This window comes from Rhagoletis pomonella, unplaced genomic scaffold (genome assembly GCF_013731165.1).
Source record: "Rhagoletis pomonella isolate Grant_MI unplaced genomic scaffold, Rhpom_1.0 Rhpom_scaffold_00007, whole genome shotgun sequence".
Lineage (NCBI taxonomy): Eukaryota > Metazoa > Arthropoda > Insecta > Diptera > Tephritidae > Rhagoletis > Rhagoletis pomonella.
The window spans coordinates 39,433,828-39,449,820 of record NW_023458561.1 but is presented as its reverse complement, the minus strand read 5'-3'; the positions used below and the strand labels follow the sequence as shown (position 1 = coordinate 39,449,820).

General features: G+C 36.2%; 3 protein-coding genes across 3 annotated transcripts in view; 1 reads left to right on the top strand and 2 right to left on the bottom strand.

Moving 5' to 3' along the window:
• Window positions 1–1,798: 1,798 nt before the first annotated feature.
• Window positions 1,799–9,942, bottom strand: LOC118742776 (palmitoyltransferase ZDHHC15B; the record flags this gene model as incomplete). Its single annotated transcript, XM_036475112.1, is given in 8 exon segments — window positions 1,799–4,043; window positions 4,332–4,418; window positions 6,484–6,613; window positions 6,689–6,839; window positions 6,967–7,204; window positions 7,264–7,370; window positions 8,959–9,080; window positions 9,163–9,942. Coding segments are annotated over 8 exon segments (1,323 nt in total).
• Window positions 9,943–14,600: 4,658 nt separating this feature from the next.
• The window catches only part of LOC118742778 (cAMP-dependent protein kinase type II regulatory subunit-like), a gene marked incomplete at its 3' end in the record, with an annotated part of 395,139 nt that continues 393,746 nt past the window's right edge, over window positions 14,601–15,993 (top strand). Inside the window, 1 exon segment of the mRNA XM_036475114.1 lies at window positions 14,601–14,897.
• Window positions 14,992–15,993, bottom strand: part of LOC118743817 (palmitoyltransferase ZDHHC15B-like) — a 3,325-nt gene continuing 2,323 nt past the window's right edge. The window contains exon 5 of the mRNA XM_036476579.1: window positions 14,992–15,014. Within this exon, the coding sequence (XP_036332472.1) occupies window positions 14,992–15,014 (23 nt within the window). The remainder of the gene's footprint in view (window positions 15,015–15,993) is intronic.

Here is a 15,993-nt window from a genome sequence, read left to right as displayed (position 1 = left end):
CGACGTTGTGGCAAAAATGAGATTTGGTAACCCTGAACTCCAGGCATTGAGGTTTATGCATACGAGTAAAAAAATCGTTCTAAAAACAACAGATTTGTCAAATAATAGCTAGGGAAAATACCGCCTATCAAGACAATGCCTTCAAAGAATAAACAGTTTTATCGCACTCCTGTAAAATTTGAGTGCCGTAAGATAGGCGGGGTTTTGCAATTGGGCGATGGGCGGTTTTGCAAAAACATCGACGATATGTCATTAGAGTTAAATACCTATTTTATACCAGAAGTTCTTGGAAAAATATAGAATTATTGCCTTAATTTATTTTATTAAACATGACAAATATTGCACACACAATATCTTAGGTAGATAGTAGTAGATGATTTTAAGAAATAAGTAAAGTATCAGTATGTATGTATGTACAAATGTAAATACTCTTTCTTTTAATAATTACCATTATTTTTGTTCGACAGCATCATAACGTGGCGTAAATAATTAAAATAATAATGTAAAAAAACACAACTCAAAAAAAAAATTTGTATTTTCAATTTCTTAAAATAATACCTATCCAATAACACCGTCGTTTGGAGTGCACACTTAGTACCGCTAACATCAACTAAATATAATAGGATGCCACGTTATCGTCGGAAATTATTAACTATGGAACGTATGAGCTGTGAAAACGTGTCTCTGGAAAGACATCCTCTTCCATTTCGATGCGAGTATCACTGTTGCCCAGCAACGATTCGGCATCCTCCTCCAAGTGACGTATGGGGTAGCTGATACCATCGCCCATGCTGCTCGTATATGCCGAAAAATACATACTTATAGACAATGCATGTACATATATGTGTGGGTTTTATGTTTTTTTTTTTTTAATTTTAATGAGCATAATATTGGGATGCATATTTTTAGAAAGCTTTTTCGAATGATATCTCAATAGAAAAAGGCTTTCAACTGCAACTGCCTCAGCCAGAATTGCGCTGTAAAACTACCAAATATATTCATACTTCTATGACAGGATTGCAAGATACTAGCTCGGATATTTCATCCATTTTAAATTACATCCAACTAATGGAAATATTTTTTTGTTCATGATTTCATACATTAACTAAAAAACTACTGTTGTAATACCTGTTTTTGTATTAATTGCGTTGAATCTGTACGATCCACAAGCAGATAAATTTACCTCTATGAATTTTGAGTTAGCTCACTTTAGATCTAGATGCGCGACATGTTTGGACTTGAAACATAGTTCGAAGCTAATTTTTAAAACGCAGTGTGAAAAAATAAATTATGGGTGAGGTCTCACATGGATCTTGCCTTAACTCTCTAATGGGCCTTTAACTAATTTTTACGACTTTTAAACAAAATAAGTCTTTCGTTAATTAACGAATTCAAATGCTCTAATGAAATATTCCTTCTGAAATTGTGGGTCCTTTTCCTCTCAATATAAAAAGTATATTAAAAATGTCGGCGCATTTTTAATCATTAGATGTTAACAAAACAATCACAATTGTGTTATTTTAGAATACTTTGGCTAATGATTTGGCAGCAATAAACAAATGTGAAAATGCTGTTTTAAGGATAAATTGTTTTACCCTAGCTATTCTCCAGAAATAAAAATTTGTATGTACACTAAAGCCTTTTGTCTTGTTAACTTTACAATAACAAAATGAACTACAAAGATTTTTAAAACTTGCATGCACGACTACAAAATAAAATTGCGCAAGAACCTATTTATATGTACTAAAAATATAATCTATATAACCATGAAAAACTGCAGCTGAAATGAATAGAAAACATACATACATATGTACATATATTCACAGCATGTTACAAGCTAATTTGGCAAATTAAAAACACAAATTTCTTTCGCAAATTATTGAGTTTTACTTGAGAATGTTCTTACAGATGCTTATACATACATTTGGTTTTTAAAAGTAAATAGATTGTATCGAACTTGGATTTAAAGATATACATAGGTATTTACATAAGAACATAATTATGTATGTATTACAAAATATTACAAAAAAATACATAGTTGGTAGGTAGCTAGATAAAACAAATTACAAATTAATTCAAGTAGAAAAGACTAATGCATACACAGACGATACTAGGCATGAGCAGATACATGATACATAAATGTATACAAAATAAAAAAGAACAACACATACAGAAACATGACACATCATTACATACCACAAAAATAAAAAGTTGAGCTTTGAAAATGAAAAAAAATTATTAAAAATACTTATGAGGTGAGCTGCAAGGTATTCTACTTGCATTATTGCTTGTTTATGCTATTTTAATTTCTCCATGATACGACGAAAGATGCTTTAATTACATAAAAATAGATAATAAGGTGAAAGAATTATAATTTTTATTGTAAAATTTTTGTAAGTAAAACAAATGTATGCTCAATTAAACTGTATCAAAAGCTTTAACTAACTGGCAAACATATGGTTTAAACTACACTAACAGCTAAGGTATACACTTATTTATAGGTTATGTTTCAAGTAGGAATCGACAAATTTAAAAAAATTAATTAAATAATTGATTTTTATTGTATACAAATTAGTTATGTGCATACGTCACTAATTGTATTTAACTTTGAGGCATGTTTTTTCAAGAAAAAATCTAGTAAAATACATTCTAACAAATTTTGCTAGTTTTCTCTTGTTTCGTTAAATTATTTCGTTTTCCTATTTACTTAGGTTACTAAAATACATATTTTCAACACAGTAAAATAAATATTAATAAAATGCAATTTTTATTAGATTCAAATAGTAAGTTTGTAGAAAGTTAAAAAAATAAATAAATCTGTCATCAAATCATCAGCTACAAAAATTTGCGCGTCTTTTATTTCACTGTTGACCAGTTTAAGAGTTATTGTTTTAGCAACTCAACCGAGGAATACTCAAACATTAGTACTGGTGCGTAGCTACTAGTCAAACATCATAAGGATTTCGCTCAATCGCATAAAATTTTTTTTACAGTGGTTTAAAGTTAACACCTTTTTGATCACGGATTTAACTCTTGTGACTCCTATTTTGAAGCAGTTTCATGTATGCAAGTTCATGGAAAATGGCAGTTAGAGGGTTAAAATTTTCTACAAAAGCGTTATGTAGGAAATGGTTCAGCAGACATCGAACACCATTAAAAATTTGTCGTTGTAAATTAACAAATAATGTACAAATCGAGTTCTTGTCTTCAGACACCTATGGTTGTTAAAGTTCATAGTAAAATTTAGCGGCTAATTTGTTCTTTAACATTTTTAATCCTTTAACTACTCCCTTTATAAGGGTAATTAGAGTAAAAATGTTATGCAAAAGTATAAAACTCATATTCACTGAAGATAGAAGAGATCCGCTGATTGAAGATAAGTGGGATTATTTGAAACTTGGGTTAAGAGTTTTTAAGATAAAGTCCTAAATCGAATGTGCGCTCTGCTGCTCTAATGTAAAAACCTTGATTTTTACGCTAAATATTGTAGGTGTCTCTTTAAGAATAAGGCCTAAGACCGGTATTGCATTCTAATGTGAAATCGATACTGCTAGGTGTTTCAATTCCATGGCATATACAAGTTTGTGCGTACTTCGAAATATCTAAAGGGGTTTTTTTTTTTTAAATATGCTTATGCTACTGATTATTTTCGCTGCACTGAGTATAACTTTATACTACATTGTTGCTATTAATAAATGCATTGCTTTTAAACATCTTCGACATTTTCTTGCTGCTGCTCTTGCTGCGTGCCATCATAGCTCTCCTCCAGCTCTCGCATGTTGATAACCACATTTCCATTGGCAGTGTCTATAGCTGGCATAACTACAACCTCTTCAATATCAGTCGATGCTATCCCATCAATGATCGCCGTTGCGTCCGCTGGTACTGGCTTAACTGGTATTATGGGCACCAATCCATTCAGATCAGCACCATCCGATTTCACTGTTGCTGTGGAAGCAGCAGATACTGAGCCCATAGCAGGCATTGCGACATTCAGCGGCAGTGTATCGTCCTGGCGTAACAGTTGATGATGTTGGCCATGGCTGTGTGTTTTTGTTTTTGTTTTCGTATATATAATAACAATAACAACAAAAGTTTGTGTGTGGGCAAATTACTCAAATTTAAATTAACGGCACAATTGGATAAGAAACAAATGTATAGCGTAGCATACAACAATACAAGAAAATCAACAACAACAACATTAGTGTGTGTGTGGATCAATTTTGTCTTGTTCTATCTACTAGCGCCATCAAGCGTTCTTACTACTACATTTGCACTTATCTGCGTGCTGGATATTGGATTAGTTACTGGATTTGCTCGAGAATGCTAACCTGGTTTGTTGTGTGGTATCGCCCATGGAATCGTATGATGGCATCTGGTGCTGCTTTTGCGTGTTGTACGTCAATCCATCGCCGACACTGTGACACAAAACCACGAACGAGCATAGTATTTAGGTTATGAAAGATTTACAAGTTGTTTTTTTTTTTTGAAGATTTTTTAGTAAAGTCGCCACAGTATTTGCAAGTGAGTGTGTTATTTTGAATCATTATTTATAGCTTGTTTTGTGTGCGCAGCACTTCTTGTAAGTATGTTTAACGCTTGCTAAGAGGCACTCAACGTTTAGACAGTAGGAAGAGCAAGGATTTTATTTATTTAGTTTTTTTTTGGAGCACTTGGAGTTGGAAATTAACATGAGGATAATTTGATTAAATTTTAAGAGTGTTGACCCAAAATATTGTTTCCTTTATTTTTAGTGCGCATCATATATGTATGTATGTAAAAGTAAAAAAAAGTATAAGGTATATTTAGGGATAGTTAGAGTGACACAATAACGAAGCTATAGTGGATTTTCCCTGACTCGGTAATTTATTTTTGAGAGCGAGATCAGCGCGCTATTTGAATCCAATTTCAATTGAAATCCAGTGCAGAGATTATATTAACAAAATTCGCATTAGGGCCGTTAACTTATCTGTTTTAAAATATGTAAATAATCAGTTGAACTTAATTACAACAATTTCTAAGGCCCTTAGTGTTACATATTTTAACTCTTATAGTTTGCCATTTTATAGTCACGCTTATTAAGCTTTTAATAGAATTTAATAGAACGGCAAATAATAAAGTACCTTTTTGGCTAATCCCGAGAAGGTAATTTAGATAGACCCTCTTAAGTGACGTCATTCTAAAAGGCTTATCCAAGAAGTACTGTAAATAGAACTTCCCTGCATGTCTTCTAGAAAGGCGTTACCTACTTACAATTTAGGCATTTGTATAAGTTTAAATTAATTAGCATTATAAATGAATTTTAAGTTGTAAAGAAACATATGTACATATGGTATATTCGATAAGGACCTCAAAAAGGTATGAGTTTTATTAATTAGAGAAGCGGTCATTAAAAAATTAAAAAAAAACTGGAATGACTAATTATCTAATTTGTCAGAGACTATAAGTCCTATCGGAAAGTGATGTCACGATCTGATTGTCCCAAAATACATCTATCTTAGCTCGTCGAGATTGCTTTTCATCAACGCTGTGAGACTTTGGAATAATATACCAGAATCCGTCAAGTGCTAATAAATTACTATTTTGGGTCACTGCGAGGAGTGTGATTGCAATAATATTCTAAGTTTATTTTTAATTGATCTGTTACGCTGTAATAAAATACCAAATGAAGTTGATGCACTTTAAAAAGATTCTTATCTTATTTGTACCACCACTTTTGTTCAAATAAATAAATAAATATATGTATGGTTTATGGAGAATTATTAACTTTCATTTGCCGTATTTCATATTGAGATTGTTATACTGGTTCGTAAGATATACGTGTTTAAGTGGAACCACTTTTTGTTTTAGGCTGAATAACGGTAAATGGCAAATATCTCGAAAACGTATCCATAGAAAAAAAAAATTAACTCGATTTTCGTAATCACCGAGCAATTCTACATAGAAATTGGATAGTGGCGTCTGGAGAACAAAAACCAAAGTAAATTTTGCAATCCAGTGTATTTCGACTAATGCGTCTTTTTAGAAATTCACAACTTAATTTATACGCTTTACCATAAAAATTCATAAAAAATCACAGTTTAAAATAACAAATGTCCATTTTTGTGTAATAAAACTGACTCAAATAAAAATTTATGTTTTTAATTTGCCAAATAACATTTTTCTCGATAAAAACGTAAGCAGAACTCTATATAAGTGCTATATACATTCAGGTAATACATATCAGCAGACCTCAACGTCAAACGGGTTTAGGTGTACGACCAAAATAAAATAGAAATCGGAAGTAAAATTAAGACACAGGAAAGAGGATTACTAAGTGCACATTCTATAGCAAAGAAAAGTTAAAAATTGCATAAAACAAAAAAGCTGCACACACATTCACTGCACATATGGAAATTATTAACAAATTAAATACGCGTGTTACAAACATACAAATGTACATACAATTTTCTTGCTAAAAATGGAATTAAAAAATGTATTTACCTCGTGTAGACTGGCAAAAACCACAGTTTCCAGTTATCGCCGAACACTTCTTGGAAATTGGCATACTTTCCCAAATTGTAGCCATTCTTATCTGGACCACCTATGCGGAAAATTGGCGCGCGGAAAGCCTCTACGAAAATATATATGTATATTAGCGATTTTTCTTTTATATTTAAGCTACACTCTCCGAAGCCCTCCTACTCACCCAACGTTGTGCGGTTCATGAGCGTCAAGTAAACGTGATAACCGAAGAGGCTCACCAAACTTATTGCAAACATCAGCGACACAAAGAACAGGAACAATATGTGAAAACGACCCATGCCACCATTTAAATCACCCTGTTGTGAGAGATCCGACTTCATATTGTGTTTTTTTTTGTTTTTAATGAAGTTCAGTGTAAATAATAACAACAACTACTTGATCAAACCATGCTACATGCATACGGGAAGTAAAGGAGATATATTTGTATGTTTGTATGCTTACCCGCCAGAAGCGTATGAAATATTCGAGCGATGTTAAGGCCACATAAAGACAATATAGTAGCGCATATCCCAGGAAGAGTACAAAAAACTTGTAATTTGTAAAGTTAACACAATTGTTTACCCAGGGACAATGGTGATCCATTTTGAGTACACAGGAGCCACAGACACTGCAGTGATGTGCGCGATCTGGTTTGATTATTTTGCATTTTTCACAAAAACGCACCGATCCATTTAAAGTACTGACCAATGACGTTCGAAAATAGTTAATTATAATAGTATTAATAAAAACGACACTCACCGATTTGTGACTGGCAGCGTTTTGGCAAAGTTTTCTAAAATTCGCTTTTGTTGTTCCTGTGTGTCTGCATGGAAAATGTGTTCAATGTCTGATTCAGGTATGCGCCACTGCGAAAAAGTAAATAAATATATGGATACAAATTGGTAATAGATGAAAAAATGTTGCACTATTTGGAAAAATTTCTATGTAAGTAGGCAATATGTTGTTATTGTTCTGCTAATGTGGCAGAAATGGGCTTTACTAATTTAGTCATTCGGATCATTAAACCGTAGCTTTAGTAAACAACCTGGATTGGCATAGTGGGACCAACTCAAGCGGATAAAAGTCTACTGAATTTGTTGCAGCTGCCGTAGACGAGTGATTGTAGGTGCGCGCTTATACCTAGATTCGACTTCATGTCTGTGTAACATTTAAAAAGGCTTTTTTTTACGATAATGGTTTCCCCTTAGCAAGCATTGACAAACCTTCGGGGGTATTTCTGCCACGAAAACAACAAAGCAATCGCCGTTCCCAGGCGGCGTTAAACGGTAGGTATATCCATTAGTACTACAAAATCAAGGCGAAAGAGAAACTAGGCCAAACATTTAGCTAAATATTTATTCGCGAAGATTTACATATGTATGTATACAGTACATGTATCGGGCCAAGGACTGTTACTCCAACAACATGCCCCGAAACTATGTGAATTTTCATGCTGCAGCCGGATTCCAATATTTGCTATCGCTAATTTTGATCGTCAAAATCTCAAAAAGAATGTCAGGCGCGCCTAAAAGCACGCAACATATAGTTACATGCTCTCATACTGCCAGATTTGGCTTTTATACAATTTTAAGCACTTTGCTTATAGTTATGTGGTACATATTTCTAGGCTCCGTATTTTGCATATAAGAACTCACTCTACTGATTACACATTGCAGCTATTACTCTTCCATTCAGTATATTTTTGGGTCCCACTGCCTTTCATTTAGAGAATTTTGGCGGCGAAAATTTGGCGTAGCGATTGTCAGAATTCCACTGCTGTTATCACAACAACGACAACACCTTGTACGATATAAGTATGTACAGATTACGGCTTTGAAAGGAGCTTTTCGTTCATCACATAATAAATAAAATTGTTCGTTTTTCATTTCAATTCGCGTGTTGCTAAATTACATACAAGCAAACAACCTTTAGCAAACCGAATTAAAAACATTTAGGAACAGAAATCATTATTGCGAGAATGTGACGTCATTGTATAGCCGGTTTTGCATGTCCATTAAATTTAATGTGCAACAACAAAAAGCGTGCAGTGACTCCCATAGCGCTGGGAGCCGTGAGTGCAGTATGAACAACACACTCTAAGATTTTAACCTTTATCAGCTTATCAGCATTTATAAATACGCTAGCTTTGCATTAGATATGTATGCACATGTGTACATAGTATGTTATGCTTTTCAGCTAACAATGATTCATCATTCATACTCGCTAAAAGCAATGCATCAATTAATAGATAAAGCTGTTTAATACTAAGAAAACCACTTGTTACAGGAAGTTTATGTCAGGGCTTTCGAAACATTGTACATAGCGATAACACAAGTGTTGATAAGAAAATGTATCTTTAGTACCTATAATTACCTAAAAATTACGAAAAATCTATACATATATGCACCATTTATTGCTTTTCATACATACGATAAGTCCATTTGTTGTACTTACATTTGATGGCACTGTACCCACTGGTGTAAATATGGTATTCCAATAGGACCAGAAAAACAGCATGCATATTATATGATAGAATATGAGAAAAACGATCTTTTCAAAGGTGTTGTCAATGGATACTGTAAAAGAAATTGTGTTTTTTATTGAATTAGTCTACAAAAAGGAAATGTTAAACTTTATTTAATACATATGTATACGTACATAAGCAAAGCTGTACTACATAAGCGTAGTAGGACCACGCAATAACGGCGGAGATGAATATGACTGGTATCCACTTAAGCGCCGCCATACAATTGGCGCATGGTGTTGACTTCTTGCCATCATTATCATAATTTCCCATAGCGGCTGGCATGAATTGGTTAGGTGGATGGGTGATTTGTGTGGTGGTGGCGTAGAATACCTTTTGTTTGTTGGCTAAAGTTTTCGCATGTAACTGCAGTGCGTCTATCCAGACGAAAACGGTTAATTATTTTCTAGCTGCACTTTGCATCCTCACTTGGCAACAATACCTAGCTCTTCACGTCGCGTGTGTCGGAACACAATGCTGCGCGCTGGCAAGCGTTGCTTACCTAAGTTCGATAATTTTGCCGTGTATTGCACTACCTACAGATAAGCACACTTTGTACATTCGCTTCTCAACTTTGACTGGTTATTTCCCAATTCATGTACTTAATCACTCCCAGAGTACTTATTATTTTAACAATTCCTCTTTATGCCCTTTTGCTATTTACATGCGTAGCAGTACATCGAACTGCTGGCAATTATTGGAAGAGTTATTGGCCGTCTGGACATTACTCCTTCGCGCACCAGCACCTCTCAGCTAGATCTTATTTTGAGTGTTCGACTTCACCCGATGGGCGGTATTTGCTTCGCTACAAAACGGAAATAGCTGTTTAACGTAGTGAAAGTGAAATTAAATTTTCGTTTTCCAAATTTTTGCCCCAGCGCTCTTCACTTTTCTGGAGGAAAAGAAAAACACAACAAAACAACTGTCATCCAAAAACACAATGGTGAATTTGACAAATGAGTGCGGGAGTCGTTGCCAGACGCGTTGGATTACCAATGTTCATGTTGGATTACCGATAATTTAACCCTTGTTGGTTAAAGCCCAATTTGAAAAGTCACTAGCTGCAATTTAAACTTTGTTAAAATATATTTTGAAAGCGCGTTTAATTTTAATTACACTAGAATATAACCTTAGGAAATACAATAAGTAGAAAAGATACCTTTTCCCATGTGATAAAGGGATGCATAGTCACATGTACACAAAAGAACTGGTCAGGTTTTTCATAGTACCCCCGAATTTCTTATGAGGAAATTGCAGCTTTATTGCATCTGTACTGGCCGTCAGGTGACCGATCATTTGCCAGTCAGATTTCTTGTTGTTGTTGTAGCGGCCCCGCCCAGGACGGTTGGTATCTCAGTCGTTGTCGTCAAGTTCCACTAACGGCAGCCCTAGGAAGCGTGCAGCTTCTGTAGGGTTGGTCCACAGGGACAAAGCCGTTAGGGTTGTCGGGTTTTCCGGGCATGCGAAGAGATGTTTCGAGTCGTGTGGGGTCTCTCCGCATGTCGGACACTCATTTGGCACATCCTCATTCAATCTACTCAGGTAGGAGTTTAACCTGCTGCAGTAGCCGGAGCGAAGTTGTGCTAGTGTCGTTCGTGTCTCCCGAGGCAGATGAAGCTCCGTCTCGTCTGTGTCCGAAGGCGGTATGCCTAGAACGGCATTCACAGGTCTGGAGTCATTCCCACGACAGCCGGTTCTACGTACCGGAATGACTCGAGTTCTAGCCGACCAAGGGCTGTTAACATTAACGTTGCGATGCTATTGAGCCTGACCACCTTGAATTTGGCTTTACTAATGTCATTCGGCAACCGAAAAAAATGCCGATGAACCATGAAGAGGTGATGTTGAGCACATGTTTAGGTTTTATTTTGTAAATTTGACGTTGTCCAGACTTGCATAACAAGTTACTAGTATGCAATCTGGTCCTTTTATACATTTAGACTTTGAAACGACCTGCTGTGCTCCTTAAATTTTTGGAGGGCTTTCAAATGTTCAGCTTGAACAAATACAATAAAAATATTGCTTTCAGTCATATTTTTCAAATGTTTTCCGGATGATAATTTCAGTCGTTTTCTATTCGTTTCCGGAAACGAAAACGCGTGTTGTTTTTTGGACGTTCTTGGATACGTAAATGAACGAAAATTGTAGACGTTTTCTGCGGGATTCAGGATACGGAAAATTGTATGAGAGTGCTGTTTACAAAAATTCCGTTCCTCTGCTGGCAGGGTATGTACAAACATACATATCGTCGATGTTTTTGCAAAACCACCTATCTTACGGCACTCAATTTTACAGCAGAGCGAAAAAACGGGGTTTCTTTAAAGGCATTGTCTTGACAGGCGGTATATTCTCTAGCTATTATTTTACAAATCTGTTGTTTTAATACCGATTTTACGATTTTTATTCATAAATCCCGATGCCTGGAGTTCAAGGTTACCAAATCTCATTTTTGTCACGATGGCGATTTAGGCGGTTTTGCAAAAACATCGTCGCTATATATGTGTTATTTGGTTGTTTGGTGACATCGAATGGGATATCTGTGGACATTTGACAAAACAACTTAAGTCTGTCCATCACGGATATAAAAATAGCATATGTCCACAAAACATATTTTACCGTCAAAGAGAAAAATGTTGCAATTCGAAAGAAATGTTAAATTATTTTATCGCCATTCACAACCATTAAAAATGTTTCTGGTTGCAACCACTGCATGTTTTCATTTAAATAGAAATGATTGCTCTGACGGTACAAAGAGCTTCGCCGACATATGCCATTTTCTTTGTCCGTGAAAGATAGACTTAAGTTGTTTAGTCAAATGTCCACAGATATGTATGTTCTCTGGGATTTTAGAAAATTAGGGGAGCATAACCTAACCATATCGCTTACTATTTTATAATGAACTCATTTTTAGCGATAGAAGTGGGCATCTTAAGACCACCATATTTTCATTACGATATTTTCACTGAAGACTTATCTCCGTGTGGAATATACTGAGATCCTTGATCTGGCCGGCTCCAATGCCTACGGGTATATTTGAATCCGTTAACACTGAGCAAACGGCTCTAAATGACCTCGTTCTGGTCCATAGAAAAGCTGTTTCAACGCATATCATATATGCCAGCTCGTTTCCGAAAATTACGGAACTCATAAATTACGAATTTCGCCCGATCGGATTTTACTAGAATAAATATAAAAAAACCATCCGTTTCCTTTGAATAGAATTCCATAAACTAAATTATGCCTAAACAATGCAACTCTACGCTTCACAAGTACACTTGGATGCAATGCTGTAGAAGAGAGCGCCATCACGAAGAGAATAAGCACCGCCGCCGCTACTGCTACAATTGGCGTTGAGCGAACAATGCTCCCCAAAAAACGCTTGTGGGGGCTGCAAAGAAGTATACAAGACGAACTGGGTTGCGCAGAATTGAGTCGAAGTGAAGCCGTTGCCGAGTACAGTGAAGTAAAGTGAATTATCGGAATATTGGCCGAAAATTTCACAATCGTATCAATTTCTAAGAATAAAAGTAAATTCTCATAAAATAAACCGTTAATTACGAATGAAAATGAATGAAAAGTGTTTTGAAAAATGCTAAAAGTGTTATAAAACGTAAGATTAAAGTATGGCCAATGGATTTGTAACGGGGGGGACAATATCGAAAAAGCAAAAAACAACAAATTTATCCATACACTTTGCACAGCGATTGCACAAAGTTACTAGCAGACAGGCAAAGTCAATCGTTGTTCGCGCATACGAGTGGTGATATGCCTACATACATACGTATGCGCGTATGTAAATATGTGCATACATACGTATATATGCATATGAGTATGCAGTATATTGCACACGATCTTCAAAAGTGACTCAACTCAAATTTTGGCATTTTTGAAATTATGCGCTAAAAATGTACACAGAGCTTTTATTTACCTTTCAGGAAAAGCTGGAGCAAACTTTTTTAATGTTTTGTTGAAAAAACTTAAGGTAAAGTCTTCCTTACTCATATGATTAGCATGTGCTAAGAAATATTTTTTCGCATTTTCTAACGAACATGTAATTTTGAGTTGTGTCTCTTTTCGGGCATATGCATTTACGTACCTTTACCGTGTGAGCATATCAAACGAACGAGCAAATGTCCCGACCGTTTAGTATTCAGCCTGCAAGCATATTACTGTTTGTCTGCTTGTATTTCTCCGTCTGCATACCCAACAATTTCGCGCACTCCACTCCCCACCCCCTTAATTAACGAAAGTTGAAAAGTGATAAAAAGAGAAATGCTCTGCAATTCGATGAAAAATGGTGCGAGAAAAAGTGAGTGTTGTTGATTTTTCGGCGGCCGTGTTGGGGCTATCAGTGACAGCAACAACAAAAACAACAATACCAACAGCGATAACAGCGATAAGACTGTTGGTACGCTCTCTTTACCACGTTTGGTTGCCTGCACACCTGAAACCACTACTTTATATCTTTCATTCCATCTATCCTCCATGTGTGTGTATTCGTGTGATAAAAAAAAATGATAAAGAATGCACAAAAATAAAGGGAAAACGTGATCAAAGTCCAGTGAGCATTTGAGGGTCTCAGTGACATTGATAAACTACATATTTAGTAACTGTCGCATGCAATGCTAGCGCTATAGTGTGGCTCATCAGCTTCCAACACCCGGCGCCGTTCTAATGATGTGCCTAGATCTACTACCTTCTGTTTAGTAACGAGAATGTGCATCCAGAGATGTAGCGTTTCCGGGCAGAGGTAGAGTGTGATGTCCGTATGTACATATGTACATATATGCCATTCGGATTCATGACCCAGCAATAACATTATTGATTATTTCGGTGAAGCGGCCGCCGTCACGAAATACAAATGAAGCTTACCACCCACCAAGCGGTGTATGAAAAATGCCGGCTGCTGCGCGGTTGTCATGTGGTACATGTAGTAAGTATGTAGTAGCTACTCGCTGTGCTATTTTGTACGAATAAAAGTAGTTGTTGGCTTTGCACTCCCGCCTCGTACAGTAAATTCACGTACCCCACCAGCCAACCGCATGTACATACATATGTACATTTGTATGGTGTGTGTTGTTTTTGCTATTCTATGCATTATTGGTGTTGGTCTGAGCCTACGATGAGCTCTTATACTGGCATACATATCGCACACCGTCTTCAAATGAGTCACAACTAAAAATTTAGCAGTTTTGAAATTATGCGCTAAAAATGTACACAGAGCCTTTCAGCAAAAGCAGGAGCAAATTTTTGTTATAATTGTTTAAGAAAACCTAAGGTAAAATCGCCCTTGCCCATATGATTATCATGTGCTAAGAAATAGTTTTTCGAATTTTCTGGACAAACGTATTATTTTGAGTTGTGACTCTTTTGAAGACAGTGTGCGATATGTATGCACGCTCTCACATGGCTTTCGCTACGGTTTTCGCCGCACGACTTGTTGCGATTTCCTTCAGCTACCTTGGAGCATACATACTTACATATTTACATAAACATGTGTGTATGTTTGTATGTAATACACAATTTCGCACATTAGCCGCAACAGCAACAACAGCAACATTTGTAATGAACGAATGAGCGGAAATTATCGTTCATTCATTTTCGTTGCTCGACGACCTCATGTCGGCTGGTTCAGCATTGCGCTATATCCTTTCGTGTGCAGCTAGCACTTCAGTACGTTTCGGTTGGCTATCAAGTAGACATTTTCGTGGAAAATCAATTCGTTTTTTGTTATGGACAACGGCCTCGACGACGAGAGGCAGCGAGTTACCTGGCAATTAATATGTATTTTTGAGCCGCCTCGAATAGTTTAATGCTCGGTGATTTATAGTGAACAAATGAAAATGATTGCATGAGAGATAAAAAATGTGTACGTACATAAATATGTAGTTAGAAAAAATTTAATTAAATAAGAAAAATCCAATCATACGCGAATTCGTGAATAGAGCGTAGCATACTTAATACTAGGACATATTGCGAAAAGGTGCTGTGAAAGTGAAATTTTGAATTATGTATATTTTCCTTAGATCCAATTTGCAAAATTTTTTTAAGACTACGTATACGGGGTATATACTCGTAGGTTTGCAGCCAACCAGCCCACAAAAACTGCATTTCGACGCCTCAGAATCCTATTTTAAAAAGATAGTATCTTACACTGAAAAAAGAGTTCAGTTACGTCAACTTAATATGTTTCTCTCCACACATGATTTGGTTATAGTTACTTTATTTGGTGATAGTTACCAAATCATGTGTTTAGACTCTCAAGTTGAGAGAAATATATTGAGCCGACTTTTTCTGAGAGTATCTTTAAGTGTCCTGTCAGGTATCCAGTGGTAATTGCCTAAATTCCTAAGCTAAGTTTAAGCAGTCGCTCAGGGGCCCCACGAGATGTAGTTGCAAATTTTTTGGATTGCATTTTACTCTCTGACAAATGCTAGTGGGCCACCTGAGAGTACCTCTGTCCACTTGGCAGCTCTGCCGTGTATCCCTTGGATAGACCACAGAAGGCTGAGGGCCATAAATGCTGTACATTTCCCGTGAAGTGACAAAGGTTTTCTAGTTTGTTCAGTACAACTGTATACCGGCATTGACTACGTTTTACACGATTACAAGGCTCCTAATGCTGACTGGCTGCTTGTAGCCTCCTTACCTCTTCCAACAACGCCAGCAAATCCCTTGGTACACCTCTTTAAAGCCTGGGTCCAAATTGGCCTGCTTCACTGCATCCTCCTCTGATCGTTGTGATTACTGCTTTTCAAGAATCCCTTTCAGGTACATATATTAATTTTGTACCGCTTAAAATAGAAAATAAATGCGGTTCCATTGCTCCTTTGTTTTGAGACACTCAGACCGCTACTGAACTCTCTACCTCGGTTTTACCTAGCATCGGGGGGTTTCCACAGGACTTCGTACATTTTGTGAACAGTATTGGGTGTGGTTCATTACAGGCTCTAAAGCCCCTTGTC